The sequence below is a fragment of the Osmerus eperlanus genome, chromosome 1, assembly GCF_963692335.1.
Source record: "Osmerus eperlanus chromosome 1, fOsmEpe2.1, whole genome shotgun sequence".
Classification (NCBI taxonomy): Eukaryota; Metazoa; Chordata; class Actinopteri; order Osmeriformes; family Osmeridae; genus Osmerus; species Osmerus eperlanus.
In genome coordinates this window covers 11,706,035-11,723,660 of record NC_085018.1, presented here as the reverse complement: position 1 = coordinate 11,723,660, position 17,626 = coordinate 11,706,035, and the positions used below count along the sequence as shown (strand labels likewise).

At 46.0% G+C, this 17,626-nt stretch overlaps 1 protein-coding gene across 1 annotated transcript; it reads left to right on the top strand.

Moving 5' to 3' along the window:
* Positions 1-37: 37 nt before the first annotated feature.
* Positions 38-16,045, top strand: necab3 (N-terminal EF-hand calcium binding protein 3). The gene is made up of 13 exons (XM_062460162.1): positions 38-353; positions 2,341-2,365; positions 6,166-6,274; positions 7,387-7,412; positions 8,320-8,417; positions 9,904-10,040; positions 11,021-11,142; positions 11,836-11,915; positions 12,695-12,748; positions 12,891-13,003; positions 14,272-14,349; positions 14,786-14,877; positions 15,055-16,045. Exons 1-13 carry the CDS (start codon positions 225-227, stop codon positions 15,084-15,086), a joined length of 1,095 nt encoding a protein of 364 aa, XP_062316146.1. The 5' UTR covers positions 38-224; the 3' UTR covers positions 15,087-16,045.
* The last annotated feature ends 1,581 nt before the right edge of the window (positions 16,046-17,626 follow it).

Here is a 17,626-nt window from a genome sequence, read left to right as displayed (position 1 = left end):
TCATTTTCAGCGCCAGGTGATGCTCAACGAGAATGTTAACCAATCAGAGCAGAGAAGGAAAGACCATACTGCAGAAAGTTGCGGAGCAACATCAACGCCTTCTCATTACTCCGCACTCAGACTCTTTGAAATACGTAGCCTACACTGTCAAGTTGATCAGCGGTGCGGAGCTCTCTTAGAGAACCAGAGACGAGTGTTGAAGAGCATTCCTAACGCATTCAGAAATGTTGGCTTGTACGGAGATGATCACTATGTGCCTGCAGTCGGCGAAACAGAAGCATCTTCGGGCGCAGCAGCAGCAGCAGCAGCCGCAACTGCATAACCTTGTACATGGACTTCCAATATTTCACGATGTAAGTAGCTACATAAATAGGAAACTCACATAACAGTCTATATTGTAGCCTACCGACAAGTATTAGAAGTCTTACATAGGTTAGGAAAGCAAGATGTTTTTTTTGTTTTTTTGTTTTTTTGTTTGGTTTGTAGCCTATACCTTATAAAACACCGTAAACAAAATAATAATGAAGGCCTATAACAGGTACAGATGCCGTCTTACGTAATAAATGATGTGATTTTTTGCACTCCACCTTTGTTTGGCTCTGTATGTGTGTCCGTGACGTTGTGCTGTGTCAGTTCTGTGGGTTGGATGGTAGATGAGGGAGAGGTACACAGCTGGTGCAAAGTATAAGCTTTCTCAGCAGGAGAGATTTGGGGTCTGGTTACCCCCTCCCCGCAGACCAAGCAACACACAGAACAAAGTCCATCATGGTGTCTCACACTTAATTCTCCCTCTTGTCTGCCCCAAGGGGGAGATAGTCTGGGATCGTTTAAACAATCTACTTGTAAGATGGTTTCATCATCAGCGTGCTGCAATGAATTAAGCTAATGGTGCATGATAATAATATCTTATTTATGGTAGGTGCTCTCCATGTTTGCAGAGACAAAGAATAATGGTTGCAATCAAAGTAATCGAATCATCTCCACCTCCTTGTAAGTTAAGATGCAGTGTGCAGAAGGAGGATTTACAAAGACGCACTCCTCTCTTGACAACACCAGCAGACCTACTTTATTCATGGGTTTGGTAATGCCCTTGGGATAAACAAGCCTCATATCACAGAGGGATATTTGGCCTGTTACTGTAATACGGTGGATAAGTGGATGAGCTCTTTTTAACATGAATATATTACCATCTTAGATATTCTTCTCCCACTGTCCCAGCACAGTAGGAGAATGTCTAAGATGGTAATATATTCATGTTAAAAAGAGCTCATATTACAAAGCCTTGTCTGGGATCAAGTAAGACACATGATAGAATGTGTTTGTTTTTTGTACTCCATTGCTGTTGGCTAAATAACCATCCAAGATAAATCCAAGTTGTTATTTACAAACAGATGGTTAACCCCAGACCTCGACCAATGGGACAGAACTTGAACGAAATGTGATCTTTTCATCATCTGTCGCGGTCTTGGTGAAGTAGGTGTGAAAAGGATCAGCGGTGGTCAGGACGGGCTGATAATGGAATGATGAAACCTGGACTAGGTGCGGTATCTGTGCCTCTCCGCTGTGCTGTCTGAGGCTCACGCACCCGCCATCTCTCCCTCTCGGCTGAGCGGCGCAGGGCTGCCAGTCTGTGGAGATCGGTGTCAGTAGGGCCCCTAGAGTTCCCACTGTCTTAACACCTGCCAGAGTGACATCAGAACAGCAGCACTCTGGGTAGCAAGCCTGACCTTTTCTGGCTGCTTGTAAATGATGCATCATCACCTTAGAAGACCGGGGCTAAAGATACAGCCGTAATGCAACCGGGAAGACATTGTTACCGAGCTCTTGGGGGAGGGCGGGGTTAAACCCCCCCCCCGGAAAATCTCGTTAAAGGTGTGTGCTGTGGGGAGCGGGGGGTTATGTGTGGAATGGGTTTGGAGACTAGGCCTAGATGGCTTGATGAATCATTGCCAATCTGAGCAGAAGCTTAAGATTCGTGACATCTTGAATCGCCACTGTAAGCCTCTTGGATGGGGGTGTATAACCTGAGATTGGAGCCAGAGGTGACCGGTAGTTCTGGTGATGGGAAAGTCAGATAGTCAGAGGATTTTATTTATTTTTTATTTATTTATTTAACCTTTATTTAACCAGGAAGTCCCATTGAGATTAAAATTTATGAGATACATGTACCCGGGTCACGTTTAAAAACAACTATTATTACATAAATATGACATACAAAGCAGTTAGTAGTACTAACAATGTCGGCCAATTGTTTTGTTGTGTTGACAAATGATTCGTTTCAATAGATACCCTAAAGGGATGTTCTGCTCCTGTGAGTAATGACTTCTCTTGTTGTTTCAGATTTTCCGCCGTGCTGACAAAAACGGTAAGTAAACCACAACGCCGTGACATTGTTGATGATTCATGTACTCTTGTGTGAGCTTGTGGATTTGCATTTCAATTGGAGCTCACGCCATTTCGTTCAAAACGAAAGCCAATAATACCCATGAAAGACTAATCAACTAATGCTCTTTTCACTTCAGTCTTAACTGAAAACCTTTACAGACACAAAACCATGTAGAGGTTGAGGATTAATGACTTGTGTGAAAATGGTCTTTGAGGCAGCATAGATCACTGTCAGTTCCATTGACTTGGTGCAGAATCAAACTAATTGGGCTTTTTTTTGTCATCATCATTGGATAGTGAGATACTCAACATGAATCGTGTTACTTTCTTTGAATGCTCCATAAGCCGTCTGCAAAACTGTGTACTGAGAATTGTATGCCATACTCACTCTCAGTTGGAATAACGAGCGAAAATGACATGCATCCTCAATCTCGAAATACTGTGCCGAAATTGCCCTGTCGAGTGTCTCTCAAGTGCCCCAATCGGTCTCCACATCAGATGGCATGATAAGGAGTCAAATCAAATCAGATATGAGTAGGCAGCAGCAGGCCTGTCCAGCCACGGCAGGTCAGAATCAGTGATACCAAACGGCTCTGACCTCTGCAGTCTGAGAAGCCAGCAGGGTGATGAAGTGGTCCGCGGCCGCGGTCCAAGCACTGCTGCTGCCTGGCATGGTCTTGATTGTAATCAACTCTGCTCGGTCAGGTTTCGGTATCTATGTGAGCGGTGGAGGGGTCGGAGCACAGCTTCACATGGTTACAGTCGAGATGAGATTCGATGTACAGGGCTGTCCAACCATGCTCCTGGGGATCTTAAAAAAAACATTTACTTTGTTTTTTTCTTTTCGTTTTTTTTCTTCTTCAAACTCAGTCGTAACAAACAGGATTCTGCCTGTCAATCAGCAACATTTGAAAATCAGGTGTGATAGATTAAGTTTAGAAGAAAAACATACAGGACGGTAGCTCTCTAGAAATAGTGTTGGGAAATCTTTTTCTGTTCCTTCGAGAGTAGAGAACCCGACTAACAAGGTTTTTATACTTCTAGGCGCGAAACAATTTAGAGAGCAAGAAATCACGGGGAAGAATTCCTAGTTTAGTGTTGATGAGGAAAGGCAACACGTCAGAGTGGTAACAGACACCATGATGAAACACGACTGCAAGTAGAGCAGGCCTGCTAAGAATAAAAGCAGCCCTTGTGAGAGTATTTCCTCCCTTAGAGGAGCCTCAACATATAACTACAAACCAGACCCTTCCCCCTTATATTGGCTATGTATGAAGGCCTTCTATATGTCCTTGGGAATATATAACACACTTAAGAGAGCAGTGTCGAAGTGAAGTTACCACAGCTGACCGTTGAAGAGATAAAAGTGTGGCCTAGTTTGTGCCCTACTTACTCCGAGTCTTGCTTACTTTATTGTTTACTTTCAGTCTAGTTAAGCTTACTTTGGCTTTTTCACAAGAAGCGAGGGACAGCACAGTTTAAAGCATCTTTGGTTGCTGTCGACACTCTACTGTTCTGAAGTAACATCGAACGAGGAGCATACAGTTATCCTAAACACAATTTCTAACTTTGGGATAGGTATTTAGATTTCGATATACAGTATGTACGATTATCTAATGTTTTGTTTTATTTGCAATCAATTGCATTTTTTTCTTTATTGTACAATGGCAGTTGCGGTATGCCTCAATGTTGTTGATAAGAGTGCAGTTTAATGACAGTCTCACTAAACCTGCAGTTTATACTTCATAAAAAATAATTGCCCTACTTAACAAGCACAGGAAAACTGTCTCCATTTAATAGGTTGTCATTCAAGGCTCGACATGCAGTAGGCCTGTCTGATTTACCAATCAGGCGTATGCATCTCCTGCCTCACATACTGCAGCTGTCATGGTGGAATCACCAGGTGTATGAGCCGAGACTTACAGTACATATGAGTCAGGAATAGACAAGGCGGCTGACAGCCCCTCTCTTTCCCTCCTTCTCTTTGTCTCTCTCTCTCTCTCTCTCTCTCTCTCTCTCTCTCTCTCTCTCTCTCTCTCTCTCTCTCTCTCTCTCTCTCTCTCTCTCTCTCTCTCTCTCTTTCTCTCTCTCTCTCCTGTCATATGTATTTTGTGTGTATTTGTTGACAGTCTGACAGTATAGGTGGGAGTGGCGGTGACAGCGAGGCCCCTCAGAAAGCAGGGAGAGGGCAGAGCCTGAGCTCTGATAGGTGTTAGCTCTAGATAGAACTGTGGTAACCATCTCCCCATCAACTCAAGGCCAAAGTGACAGCTGGACTGAATAATAGATGTTGGATGGAGCTTGGATCAACAAGAAGAGAACATTGATATTGGGCAAACAAACACAAATTTGTTCCCGTATCAGGGCCCTTAAGTTGCCATGTGATTCCCGATACACATTCAGATTTGAATGGGGTACCCAGTGACTGTTAAGTTCACAGACTTAATAGATATGACTGGAACCAGCAGGCCTGCTCAGGAGGGATTTGAATTGGCCCTAAGTGTCAGTTAATACTCACGAGTACATCCTGTCCTGCTGCAGGACACTTAGCACGCCGACCCCTTGAGCAATAATGGATGAAATGGACAGATACCCAGGCAATCATCTTTCCCAGGTCCCTCTTCGTGGCCATGGCATCTTAACCCAAAACTGTCAGCGACGTGAGCGGCCTCCCTGCGGTCGTCATTACGCTGTCAAAAAGACGAGCAGAGCCGAGAAGTACACACACCAACGATGGTGTGGGTCCACTCGACGCTCGAGATGGAAGGACTTCACAGAGACGGAAGGGGGGGGGGGATTGGGAGAGGGCAGGCGTCTGTTCCCAAACTCTTTCTTAAACGAGCGTCCAAGTGTCGTCGCGTCGTGCCTATACCAAGTGGCCAACACTAGGCGGTCCTGAGCAGGGTGTGTCATCTCCCTGCAGATCATCCTTCTCATCTGCACACCCGACACATCTCCCTGTCTGTTTTTCTTGATTTCACCCGACAAATAAAATATAGAGAGACTGCCTGGATCAGGTAGGAAACGAAGCAAAGAAGCCCTTGATTATGTAGAGAAACCCCTCCAATCAGAGACAGACAGACCTTCTGGGAGAAAAACATGTCCTTCAGTCCGTTTGACACAGCTTGTGGGGGGGTGGCGGGGGGGGGGGGGGTGTACAGGCCGTTTGGTCGGGCACTCAGTCATTAGCAGTGAGAGGAGGTGTGGAGGAGTCCAGGCTGTTCCAGCCAGCATATTATACATTCAGATCAGTGTGGATGACTCCTGGCTATCGTGCCCAGCTAAACAGATGGCCCCTCAGATTTGCGCTTGAGTCGGGGCTGCAGCGAAGTCGACAGCCTGGAACCTCCGGCATATTGACCCCGTCCTCGTACCTTTCGAGGTGAGACGATTTCGACCGCTTATGTGGGCGCTCTTCGCTTGGATGCGGCTCCGAGTACCCTTCTTTATGAGATGGTTGGATCCGCTTTGCCCTCTGATAGTACTGTAGTGGTAGTCTGGCCAGTAGGGATGTGAAAGCCAAGAACACGTTCATCTGGTGGCACCTTTGGGGCTCCAGCTCTGACACGCCAACGACCCAGATGGAAAGAACGAAAAGAAACGCTGTGTCAGACATCGGATCGACGTGCGCGTATGGAATGCGTCTCATTAAAGCTTCCTGGTTTGAATGAAAGAATGCCCCATCGAGGATCGGTCGTTGGATCGTTCTCGCGTGAAACATGGCGACGACGTAACCAGCGCCATGTGGTGTTTGACGCGCGTATTCTCTGTCCGTTTCAGACGACGGGAAGCTGTCGTTTGATGAGTTCAATGCTTACTTCGCTGACGGGGTGCTCACCACCGAGGAGCTACAGGAGCTGTTCTATTCCATAGATGGCCGACAGAACAAGTAGGTCCTCCACACCTCTGGGGTCGGGATCAAGTCTGCGGGCAATCCACCCTAATGAACTGGTCACTCTGCTGTTTTTAGTTACAGGTCAAAGGCAAGGCCCTAACCCCAACTGCAGTACATGGGGGCCAAATTGTGTTTTCTTCTCTTGGAGACCACTTCAAAACCCTAATTCCTTAATACTGCAATCAGAGCAAAGTAGTTTATGATCATTAGTGTTTATTCCATGCATAGAGAATATTTTGCAACCCAAGTTGACCTTCATTATGTAGTCTGGAACATGAAAGCTTATCTTAACTTCCATGTGTGTGCTAGTCCCAATGGCTAAAAGGTCCAATGATTTCAACCCGTTTCTCTTCATTGCTTCTGGCAGAGTGGAGATTTATATTCATGAAGCACTTACCTATCAGCCTCCTCAAATCTGGAAAACGGTTATGATAGCCAGATTAGCTTTGCTGTCAACGTCCCTTCCCTTCTCAGGTTAGCTAATAAAGTCATTGAGATGGGACGCTTTTGCACACGCACACACACACACACACACATGTTGGACTGGTATATCCCAAGGCTTCAACCCGGTTGTTCTGAACATCTGCAGTTTGGTGATTATGTTAATAGACTGAATTAATAGACATGTGTTTGGAAGGACATTTTCTCCCTCCACTGACAAACGTGGAACTAGTAGAAACACATTAAAGGAGAGAAGAAGTCATTTAATAGTCATTGACGATGTGATGATGGCTTGTGACATAAAGGCCTAGGGCCACATTGAAAGGCAAAGTCGTGATCAGTGCTTGTGAATGACACAGACCATAGCAGGGATGCATTCAAATTACAGAACTCATTAACTTGGTTTTCTTGCTCCACTCATTTGTTTATCAGAAGTTCCAAGTAAAAAGCCATTAGCTAGCAGCAGGAAAGCACTCTGGTTCTTGCAAACAGGGTTCGATTCAGGCATTATGACAGTAGCAGACAGGAATAGTTTGTAAGTAAATTCATTTTGAAAATACGACCGAAATTCTGGATGCAGAACCACTCAGTTAAGGCCACTTCTTAGAATAGCCCTAGATTCTATTAACTTTCTCTTTCTGTTCCTCTCCTGCCTTATATTGCAGCAACCTAGACACTGACAAGCTATCAGGTGAGTTTGATTTTTCTGTTCTACCTTTTTTTCTCATCTTTCATTCTCTCCTTCACCTCAATGCTTAGTGCGTCCCCCATGCATTCTTTGTGATGACCATCTACAATTCTTACAGTATCGCCATTGTTGAGATGATCATCATCTCCATCATCGTCATAACATCTCCCATCATCGTCATCATCATCACCCTTACCATCATCAATCCAATTGTGTTCCATCACCCTGGTTCTCTCGCCTGGGCGTGGACCTGGTTGGGGCTGGGCGATGGGGATTGTTGTAGAACTGGACTGTTCAGTGAGTGGCAGGCAATGTCCTGGTGGCCTAAATAGTGGAGAAGTAGGGCAAAGATCTGTAAACATGGACTACCAAGAATAACTTGCTGCATAATTTATTGATCTGCAATTGATGTCGGGGGGGGGAGTCAAATTTTTCTCATCAGTTTGAGTGCATCTTGGACTTCCTCCATCAGACATTAATCACCCACCTTTTGTAGCCTCTGGTGCTCTCAAGTTGGTTTCCATGGCATTTGCTACATCCAAATATATTTAGTATAATACTTTTGAAACTTTTTGTTGGGGTAAAAAGTCGTATTTGAGATCTGAGTCGAGTCTAGCCGTGATGGCCTATTCTTCATGTGTCGTACACCAATCATTCTTTACAAATGCTTGACGTTTCAAACACATCAAACAGAACAAATTGTCATAGCAGAAAAACCCTTGTCATATTATTCAGCTGAAGATGCATCGTTTGTATGCTCATTGTGTGATGTTGTCATTTCATTGACAGCCCTGTTAAATCCCAATACTACGAAAATAGTAGTACGTATATCATCATATATATATATATATATATATATATATATATATATATACAAATATAAATACATATATTTTCTTTCTTCTTTCAGATTATTTCTCTCAGCACTTGGGGGAGTACCTGAATGTCCTCTCTGCTTTAGACAACCTGAACATTGCCATTCTGAAGGCAATGGACAAAACTAAAGAGGTAAGCCGCTATGATAAGCATAGAACTGTATCCCTCTATTTCTGTTTCTCTCTCTCACACACACACACACACACACACACACACACACACACACACACACACACACACTGCGCCTAGTACCCACAGCTGACTCATGGCTTTGAGAGGAAATGGTCCTCTACACAGATGGAGCCTATCCAGTAGCACCTTGTAAAACTGATGAGTCAAGCAACGCTGTTGCTACTGGAATATTCCAGACAGCCTTCGTTGCCATTTGATGAGCTGCATGAGAGGCATTCAGTATTTTGGCATCTGGTGTGTGTCTAATCACTGAAGAGTCATGGATGAGCTGGTACTTATTTGCAACAAAATGGTGAAAATCAATGATCTCTGTCTAGCCTAAACAGTGAAGCAAAGGTCAGCACAATAATGTGAAAGGGATTATGGGAGATTGAGGATACAGAGACCTCTCCTTCTCGTCATCCACAATGCAGGGCTGAAGAAATATCCCTTTTAAAACTAGCCGACACAGTTTCATTTTCATAGGAAGTTAGGTGTTCCTGTTCTTCGGCTGACATAGCTAGAACTATTCTCGTGGAGGTGGACATGTTGGCGATCCTTAAAATGGTATTATTACACCAAAAGAACCGTCATTTTACCTCATGTTTCCACCTACCTCGCGAGGTGCCAATTATTCACAACCTTGACTTGAAAAGGTTCTTAACCTGCAAGACAGACAGACAGAGACAGACGGTCGCTTTGCAGAAAAGCAAAAGTCTGATTGCTGTCTAATGAAACCAGCCATGCCTTTTAGACTGTAGGGCAGGTTTACTGAATAGAAATCCTGCCTGTCCCAATTAGACCCCCTGTTCCTTGCAGCTCTTCCTTATGCTGTCAGAAGGGAGGCCCGCTGGGGTCTGTCACTGATTATTAGCATCTGGAGTCTGTCACACATGCCATCACCAGTGGCCCGGACCGGTTTTCCCATGGTGCTCATCTACCGAAGCTAGCTGTCATCTTGGGTTTTAGCCCCAGCCCCAGCTTCCCTTGTTATTAACAATGAGATGAGACATGATTCCAATGGGGATCCTTTAATTATAGCATGTTAAGAGAAACCAGCCTAAAACGATGTGCATCGAATATTGAATTAAAACAATTTCTCTTTTTAACTAGGGTCTATATATAGTTTTTAACGAGCGATTGACTGTAATTTGGGGCAATTTAGATTGCTGCATCATTATTTTACAATTGCAAAGTACTTCATAATTACCATATAGACTTGAAGTCCATGAAGTATAGTCCCTGAGCAGATGAGAACACATTTTTACCAAACATTTACTCCTCTTCCCTCTTTTCTCTCTCCCCTCCTCTCTCTCTCCCCTCCTCCCTCTCTCCCCTCCTTCCTCTCTCCCCTCCTCCCTCTCTCCCCTCCTCCCTCTCTCCCCTCCTTCCTCTCTCCCCTCCTCCCTCTCTCCCCTCCTCCCTCCCTCCCCCTCTCTTCTCTCAGGAGTACCAGGGTTCCAGCGTGCTGGGTCAGTTTGTGACCAGGTTCATGCTGAGGGAGACCTCCAGCCAGCTGCAGTCTCTCCAAAGGTCCCTGCAGTGCGCCATGGAGGCCGTGGAGGAGCAGAGCAGCCCCGCCCCGTCAGTACCAACCTCCCACTGCACCCCTCCCGCACCTCGTCTGGGTTACAGAAGCGTAGTGACACACAGGGGACGGTTCATGGCGGGGCATACGCCTTGACGGCTTTAAAAGGCTCCCCGTCTTGCAGGGTGTTTCGGCACCACACCCTAAAGTAGCCATCGCAGAAGTAGCCGTCCGACCACAAAGATGGCGTCCCTTGGTCTAATGATGGAGCCGAATGTGCATGGAGACAGAAAGAGAAGCAATGTTATGTGGTGTGCTAATGGGTACAAGTGGGCCACTTCATCGTTTGATTGAAGCGAACTTGGTATTTGCTGTGTCATTAATCCACTCCATATCCGTTAGTCCCTACTGAAGTGGGCAAGCTAAACACGTCTTCCAGGGCAGCAGAGTCGGATGCCCCTGGACAAGAGGGAGCTCCTAGTGTCCTTCCCTTTGTGTGTCACACCAGTATCATCGCTAACCGAAGGAGTCCAGGAGGATGAGGTGGAGAGATTCACCTGTTCTCTTCTGGATTTATAGATGTTGCTGTGGCCTTTAAGAGACAGGCAGGACCCAGCATGAGAACCTCCCTGTCTTACACTTCCTCTGCTCTGTCAGCAGGACACACACACACACACCACGCGTCCTGCCCTGCCCTAACAACAAATGACACAGCTATTCTGTGGAAAAAAAAACCCTCCCCAAACACATACTCATATATTGTGCACACACAAAACAATGGGTGTGGTGGTTCCAGAACACTGTGTCCCAGCCCATAGGCCCCCTGAGGGATACAATGACATACTTTTCTTGTTGTAAATGTTGTTATATATTTATGTCGTTATGGTTGTCCGGATAAATTTGCCATGTCACCGGGTCCTGCTTTTTCGTTCTTTTTTTGTTCTTCTCATCCCTTGCGACAGCCGATTCATCCCTCTTTCAGCCCATCGAACCGACAGTTCCTCCTGATCTCAGACGTTTATCCGTGTCTTTGCAGGAGGGAGGTGAAAGCGACAGAGCAGTACACCGGAGAGAGGAACAGCAGGAGGTGTGGCCGCAGGCTCCAGAAAAAACTTTGTCTGTCCCCGACGGAGCCCCGCTCAGGCGCCTTCACCACAGGTGACTCTGTCCCAGCCCCCCCTAGATGCTGCATCCCCGCTCTGCCATCCTTGTTTGGATTTGACAGCGAAGGCAGACACAGCCCCACACTCTGAATACCGAATGTTGTTTCTGTTCAGTATGAACAGCTGAGCCGTTCGCTCGGGGGCAAAACCACTGCGTATACTTCCACTTCCGAGAATGCAGAGTAGGGCCAATTATTTACTTTGTGACGGGATTTCTTAGCTCTCCCTCGCTGATATTGACGTTCTGAGGAAAAGAGGATTGATGTTCTCCTTAGACGGTTCAGTGGGCTGTGGTCGGAGTTTGTTTGTCATCCTTCGGCATGAACAGGTGGTTTCTCTCAACTGTCACTGTTCTGTCTCGGCGGTGGGTTGCACATACTTACAGGTTTAAAAAAAAAAAAAGCAGACAGTATGATGACTAGTAGCTCTGTCGTGACGGGTCATGTTAGGAAGTAGCACACCTGGTCTGGAGGTCAGCAGAACCTGATCTCAGTCGGTACGTGTCCACAGACAAATCGAATGAACAGTTTCACATTTCTATTCTGATTGCATTGTGTCTAGACAGAGTATTGACTATACTGGAGCTGATACTGTGCGATATGAGTAAAGGTTGCTCTGATGGACTGCTATGATGACCATCACCAGCCAGGCATTGCTCTACGTCTCAGACAGAATATGTATGTTGCAGGAGTAACCATGGACACGGAGGATAATTGGTGTTCCCAGGTCAACCGGCTGCAGCAACTTCTTGATAAGCTGGAGTGTCAGGTGACTGGCTCGGCCTTTACATATTCATCATACCAGCACACACCCCTGTTCTTCCTCCCTGACTGGGATGTGCTGTGTTTCTCCTTAGATTATTCTCCCTTCCCTTTCTACTTGCTGCTCATTCCTCATCCTGCTGTCTCAGGGATCAAATCCTGCAATATCGAAGACATGTATCACTTTGATCTTGTTTGCAGCGTAGTATCCATTCCAACACCTCCTCCAGTGCTACCTTAGCTGCACACCCCACCTACTGCCCAGCCAGGTCTGATCGTGTACAGGCACAGATGATTTAGAAAGCTTCTTTTTTTTTTTAGGAAGGTTATAGAGTTCTGTGCCAAATATGGCTAAGCATACAGATGAGGCTTTCTGAATATTGACTTTGATGAGAGCTTTGGAGATATCATATTATAGATCAACTCTTGCTAAACGGAATCTAGGTTAATACTGGCTTCAGGTCCAAAAGGTCCAGAGAATTTTTAAGCTACAATCAAATTTGTATTCTTTTGTCGTTTGTCAATTTTGAGACAAAAACTACTTCATATCAAGTACTGTCTGGTATTTCACGGCACAACTCCCATAGAAAATGGAAGTTGAATGTCAAATCCATAGCGACGATTAAATGAATGGCCAAAACAATCGAATGATCCACCTTTTCACATAAGTTAATTAGATTGTTCTGCTCTGACTCTTGTCGTCCACAGAGGATTGTGAATACATAGACAAAGGCTAGACATTTAAGACGCGTTGTGTATGACCCCGATTATATCTCCTGTTCTCAGAGTCCTAAATTGGAACCCCTGAAGGAGGATTCCTTGGCCAGTACATACAAATCGGTAAATGAGGAATCTTTCAGATAACGTCACAGTATCGTAGCAACATAAAAAATATGATTCATCTCAACGTGATATCCATCTACCTTCATAAGCCCAGATGACTCTTCTGACCAACTAAGGCGCTCAGTCTCCTTGCCAACAGAACATCCTGCTCGTCCAGAGGCAGATGGCCGTGATGGAGGAGGATCTGGAGGACTTCCAGAAGGTTCTCAAGAGCTATGTGGACGCCACCTCCACCCAGGACGACAACCTACAGTTAGTGGCTTCTTTAATAGACAGATATTGAACATTTCAGCTTTTATTCAAAACAACATTCAAATTGTCCATGTCGTAAGTGAGAATCAAGAATGAACTGATAGCCCTCAATGGATCTTCCCGTCCCACCATACTGCCCCACCATACTGCCCTCACCATACTGCCCCACCATACTGCCCCACCATACTGCCCTCACCATACTGCCCCACCATACTGTCCCACCATACTGCCCCACCATACTGCCCTACCATACTGCCCTCACCATACTGCCCTCACCATACTGCCCCACCATACTGCCCTCACCATACTGCCCCACCATACTGCCCCACCATACTGCCCTCACCATACTGCCCTCACCATACTGCCCCACCATACTGCCCCACCATACTGCCCTCACCATACTGCCCCACCATACTGCCCTCACCATACTGCCCCACCATACTGCCCCACCATACTGCCCTCACCATACTGCCCTCACCATACTGCCCCACCATACTGCCCCACCATACTGCCCTCACCATACTGACCCACCATACTGCCCCACCATACTGCCCTCACCATACTGCCCCACCATACTGCCCTCACCATACTGCCCTCACCATACTGCCCTCACCATACTGCCCCCACCATACTGCCCTCACCATACTGACCCACCATACTGCCCCACCATACTGCCCCACCATACTGCCCCCACCATACTGCCCCACCATACTGCCCCACCATACTGTCCCACCATACTGCCCCACCATACTGCCCCACCATACTGCCCTCACCATACTGCCCCCACCATACTGCCCCACCATACTGCCCCACCATACTGCCCCACCACACTGACCCACCATACTGCCCCACCATACTGCCCCACCATACTGCCCCCACCATACTGCCCCACCATACTGCCCCACCACACTGCCCCACCACACTGCCCCACCATATTGCCCCACCATACTGCCCTACCATACTGCCCCACCATACTGCCCCACCACACTGCCCCACCATACTGCCCCACCATACTGCCCCACCACACTGCCCCACCATACTGCCTATGTTCATGCCTGTGCACTATAAACTCAGCCTGAGTTCTGTTTTGACACGTGATTTACTCCTGCCCTTTCTGTGCAAACTCAGATTGCTGTGATTGTGGTCTGCGGTCTGGAAGGGGCACTAACGCACTGCTGATGACTCTGCCAAGCTCTAATGGCCACATCTCTCACTCACTCATTCAATGACATGCTCTCCCTCCCTACCTCTCTCTCCCTCTCCCTCAGTGTGTCTCTCCAGAAGATCCCAGGGAAGTTGTGCTACATAATGTATGAGTTCTGGCAGGATCGTCTCTCCTGGATGAGGTGAGCCTGGTGTGTGTGTGAGTGCGTGTGTGTGTGCGCGAGCGCGCGTGTGTGAGAGAGAGATATAAATCACACACGGGCAGACTGCTCATCTTTCTGATGGAAAATTCTTCTCACCACAGTCGATGAGCAGATGGCTCATCTCTCATGTCATGCATACAAACAGACACGACCACACACACACACCTTTGGGGTTATTGTATACATACCAATGAGTATATATAATTGAATCTGTCATAAAAATCTGTAAGCAATCATCCTGGATTTAATACAGAAACAATGTATTTGAGATGAAAATGACTCTAACAAAAGTCGAGGTAATTACTGAAAACTTGGAACAGTCTTACCACATTGTTTTCTGATGATGGAATACTGTTAAATACGTGTTTGACTCTCTGTCTCTCTCTCCTGTTCTCTCGCTTTCTGTGCCTTCCAGCTACCTGCAGTCGAATGCTAGTAAGAATTTCCAGCGTTGTGTCATTGATATGCTCGAGGATCCTGAAGTTGTGTCCACCATGGTGCTCCCAGGTACACCAGTGTCTGTGTGTGTGTGTGTGTGTGTCTGTGTGTGTGTGTACAAAGATACAATTGTTTTAATACAACGTGGAAGTAACAACGGTCAATGTCTACTCAGCGTGGTGACATTTCTCTTTTCTGTTCTCTCTCTTTCTCGCTGTTCGCTTCGTCCCTCTCTCTGTCCTCAAGCATCCTGGTGGATTATGACAAACAACAACTAAGAAGGGAACACAGGCGGTTATGTCTCCTGCCCATTCACACACACACACACACACACACACACACACACACACACACGCAAACCAAGACCATGATTCTAAAGGCCTCCATGTCTTTCTGTTCAAAGCGCGAAGAGAGAAAATGTTGGCGAGCACACAGCATCAAGGTGCATCTCTTCATATTCCACTGCCTCTGACTAGTCATTAATGTGCTGTTCATTTCAAAAGAGGGAGAGATTTGGGGTTATTTGCAACACTGGGCATGTACAAACATAAAAGTGATTCTATGCCATGCAAAAGCCGATAATAATGCTTTTGAAGCTTTCTCTTTGATACAGTGCTGCAGTATCACAAGACTAGATTAAACGGATTATCCTAGGGGGGCTACTTTAGTGCATTGAAACCGAATAAACTCTTTAAACGCCTTGTTTACTGTCTCGGATGACAATTAAGTAGAATCAGTGGGGTTAGCAGTCTCCTATGCATGCTGAACAACCTTTACCAAGACTCAGAGATAGTTGCTTTGCATTCTGGCTGCTTGGTGTTTTTATTTTCTTAAAGGAGACTATTGTGTGACGTGTTTAGAATGACAAACAGTTGTAGAGATTAGTGATGATACACCTCACTGCTTCAGGAGATAAGGAGTTCCATTCCAACCTTCTATTATTAGGGTTCTCCGGTGGCGGTTTGTTTGCATCACCCCACCCATGAATGTACTGTACATGTGATTTTACTCAACATGTAGCTTAAACTTCGACCTGGAACCAATTCTTGGAGAAGGACTGATCCTTTGGATCTGGGCTTTGTTTATCAATGGTCAACTCCATTTGTAGATACTGTTTAAGGGGCCCAGACATGTTCGTATTCGTTTTCATATGTAGTTTTAATTGTGCCGTTTTAAGAGAAAGCATTGTATTACCTCCATGTAAACATCAAATAAACTTTAATAAAAGTCTATGAGAAAACCATTTGATGTTTTATTTACTTTTGTGTGTGTACATACTGTATGCCAAATATTATTGTCCAAAATATAGTATAGGTAATGTTCTGAAAAACATACATTTGTAATTACCGATTAAATCAACCATTTCAGGATTACCAATGGTAGTCTTGGTAACACCACCCTGTAATAAAGAAGGCAACACAGTAAGCTTATGCATTTCCCTGGTCCATACCTTTTCAGAGGAAACTGCATCCAGCTGAGCATGATAGCTACGTATCGTGGACAAGAGTGACAGTGTTTGTGGCAGAGTCTCTTCCTACATGGCGGTAAGGTCGTCGAGGCAAGCTTCTCCAACATTTATTCCTCCCACAGGCTGACAGGGAAATTAGCCTGAGTGTCTGGAGCTTTCGTAAAGACACTTCACACACGCTCCGGATTTGGCCTTTGGCACAGTAATGTCATTAGTCATAGACATGGAGTGGCGGTAGGAAATCACTTGAGGTGCAAACTAAGCTGCTGATGGCCCAGTCACATAGCTCAACTCATTATAAGAATCACCTGGACGCTTTAGGAAGGAACACAGGTTCAGGCAGAGAGAAGTGGTTGAATTCCACCGAAACGATGAGTGACATCTGTGACATTTTGCCTGCTAAGTCTGTGCCATCGTAGGAGTACAGTCATTTAGTCACATCTGGACACGCTGGCACAATCGCAGATGTCGCGCGGGTGATTGACATTTGGGCTGACAACCCCCTGCTCCTCCCACTCCCCTCAGCCTGTGTGAATATGTAGAGGCTGCTGACGACATGTAGATGAGGACCAGCCATGTGTGCTAGCGCCTTCTGTTCCTCGGCTGTCCCCGGAAAGGCTGCTAAGCTCAGCTCCCAATTAGGACCACGAATAACATTAAAGCCTGCCAGTGTCTGTGAGGGAGCATTATCTTTGTGGAAAGATAATTGGCCTATGGTCGAAAAGCCCATCCTGTAGTATGGCCATGGCCAATGTAGGATCTTCTCTACCACAAAGTCCCTGGCTTTTGGAATGAGCACAGTGGCTCGACTCTGTGCCTTAGGGTGTCAGTGCTTCTCTACAGTGTTGATTTACAGTGCTACACTGCCTCCTCCTAATGGATACCGCAGGGACTTTCTGCTTTACAAAGCTACAGGGGAACATAAAAACGAGCCCAGTGTGAAGAAGAATGCATTATTCTTGGTTGGTACTTAAAAAAGGAGGAGAGAGAAGGACCCTGGAGATTTGACATTTTAGTACGGGAATGCAAATTTTTTTTTTTGTAGACCGCACATATTTATTATCAGAAGTTTTGGGTTGAACTCATTTAGTCATTATAGCTTGAACGACTGTACAAGTAGCAAAGGAGAGTGTCAGGGTGAGGCGCTGGCACACATTGACACAAAGCAGCTTGTTACGTAATTCAGGCAAGGAGACATTCAGTCGACGACGTTCTGACCTTGCTTGCCGAGTTGTAAGACACCGAAGCATGCCTACCTCTTTGACCTGCTGTGTCTGTAGCCAGGGTGAAAAGAACACTCTGTGCTGGCAGGCACGGGTGTTCTCCCTCAATGATAACTGTGCAGCCAAT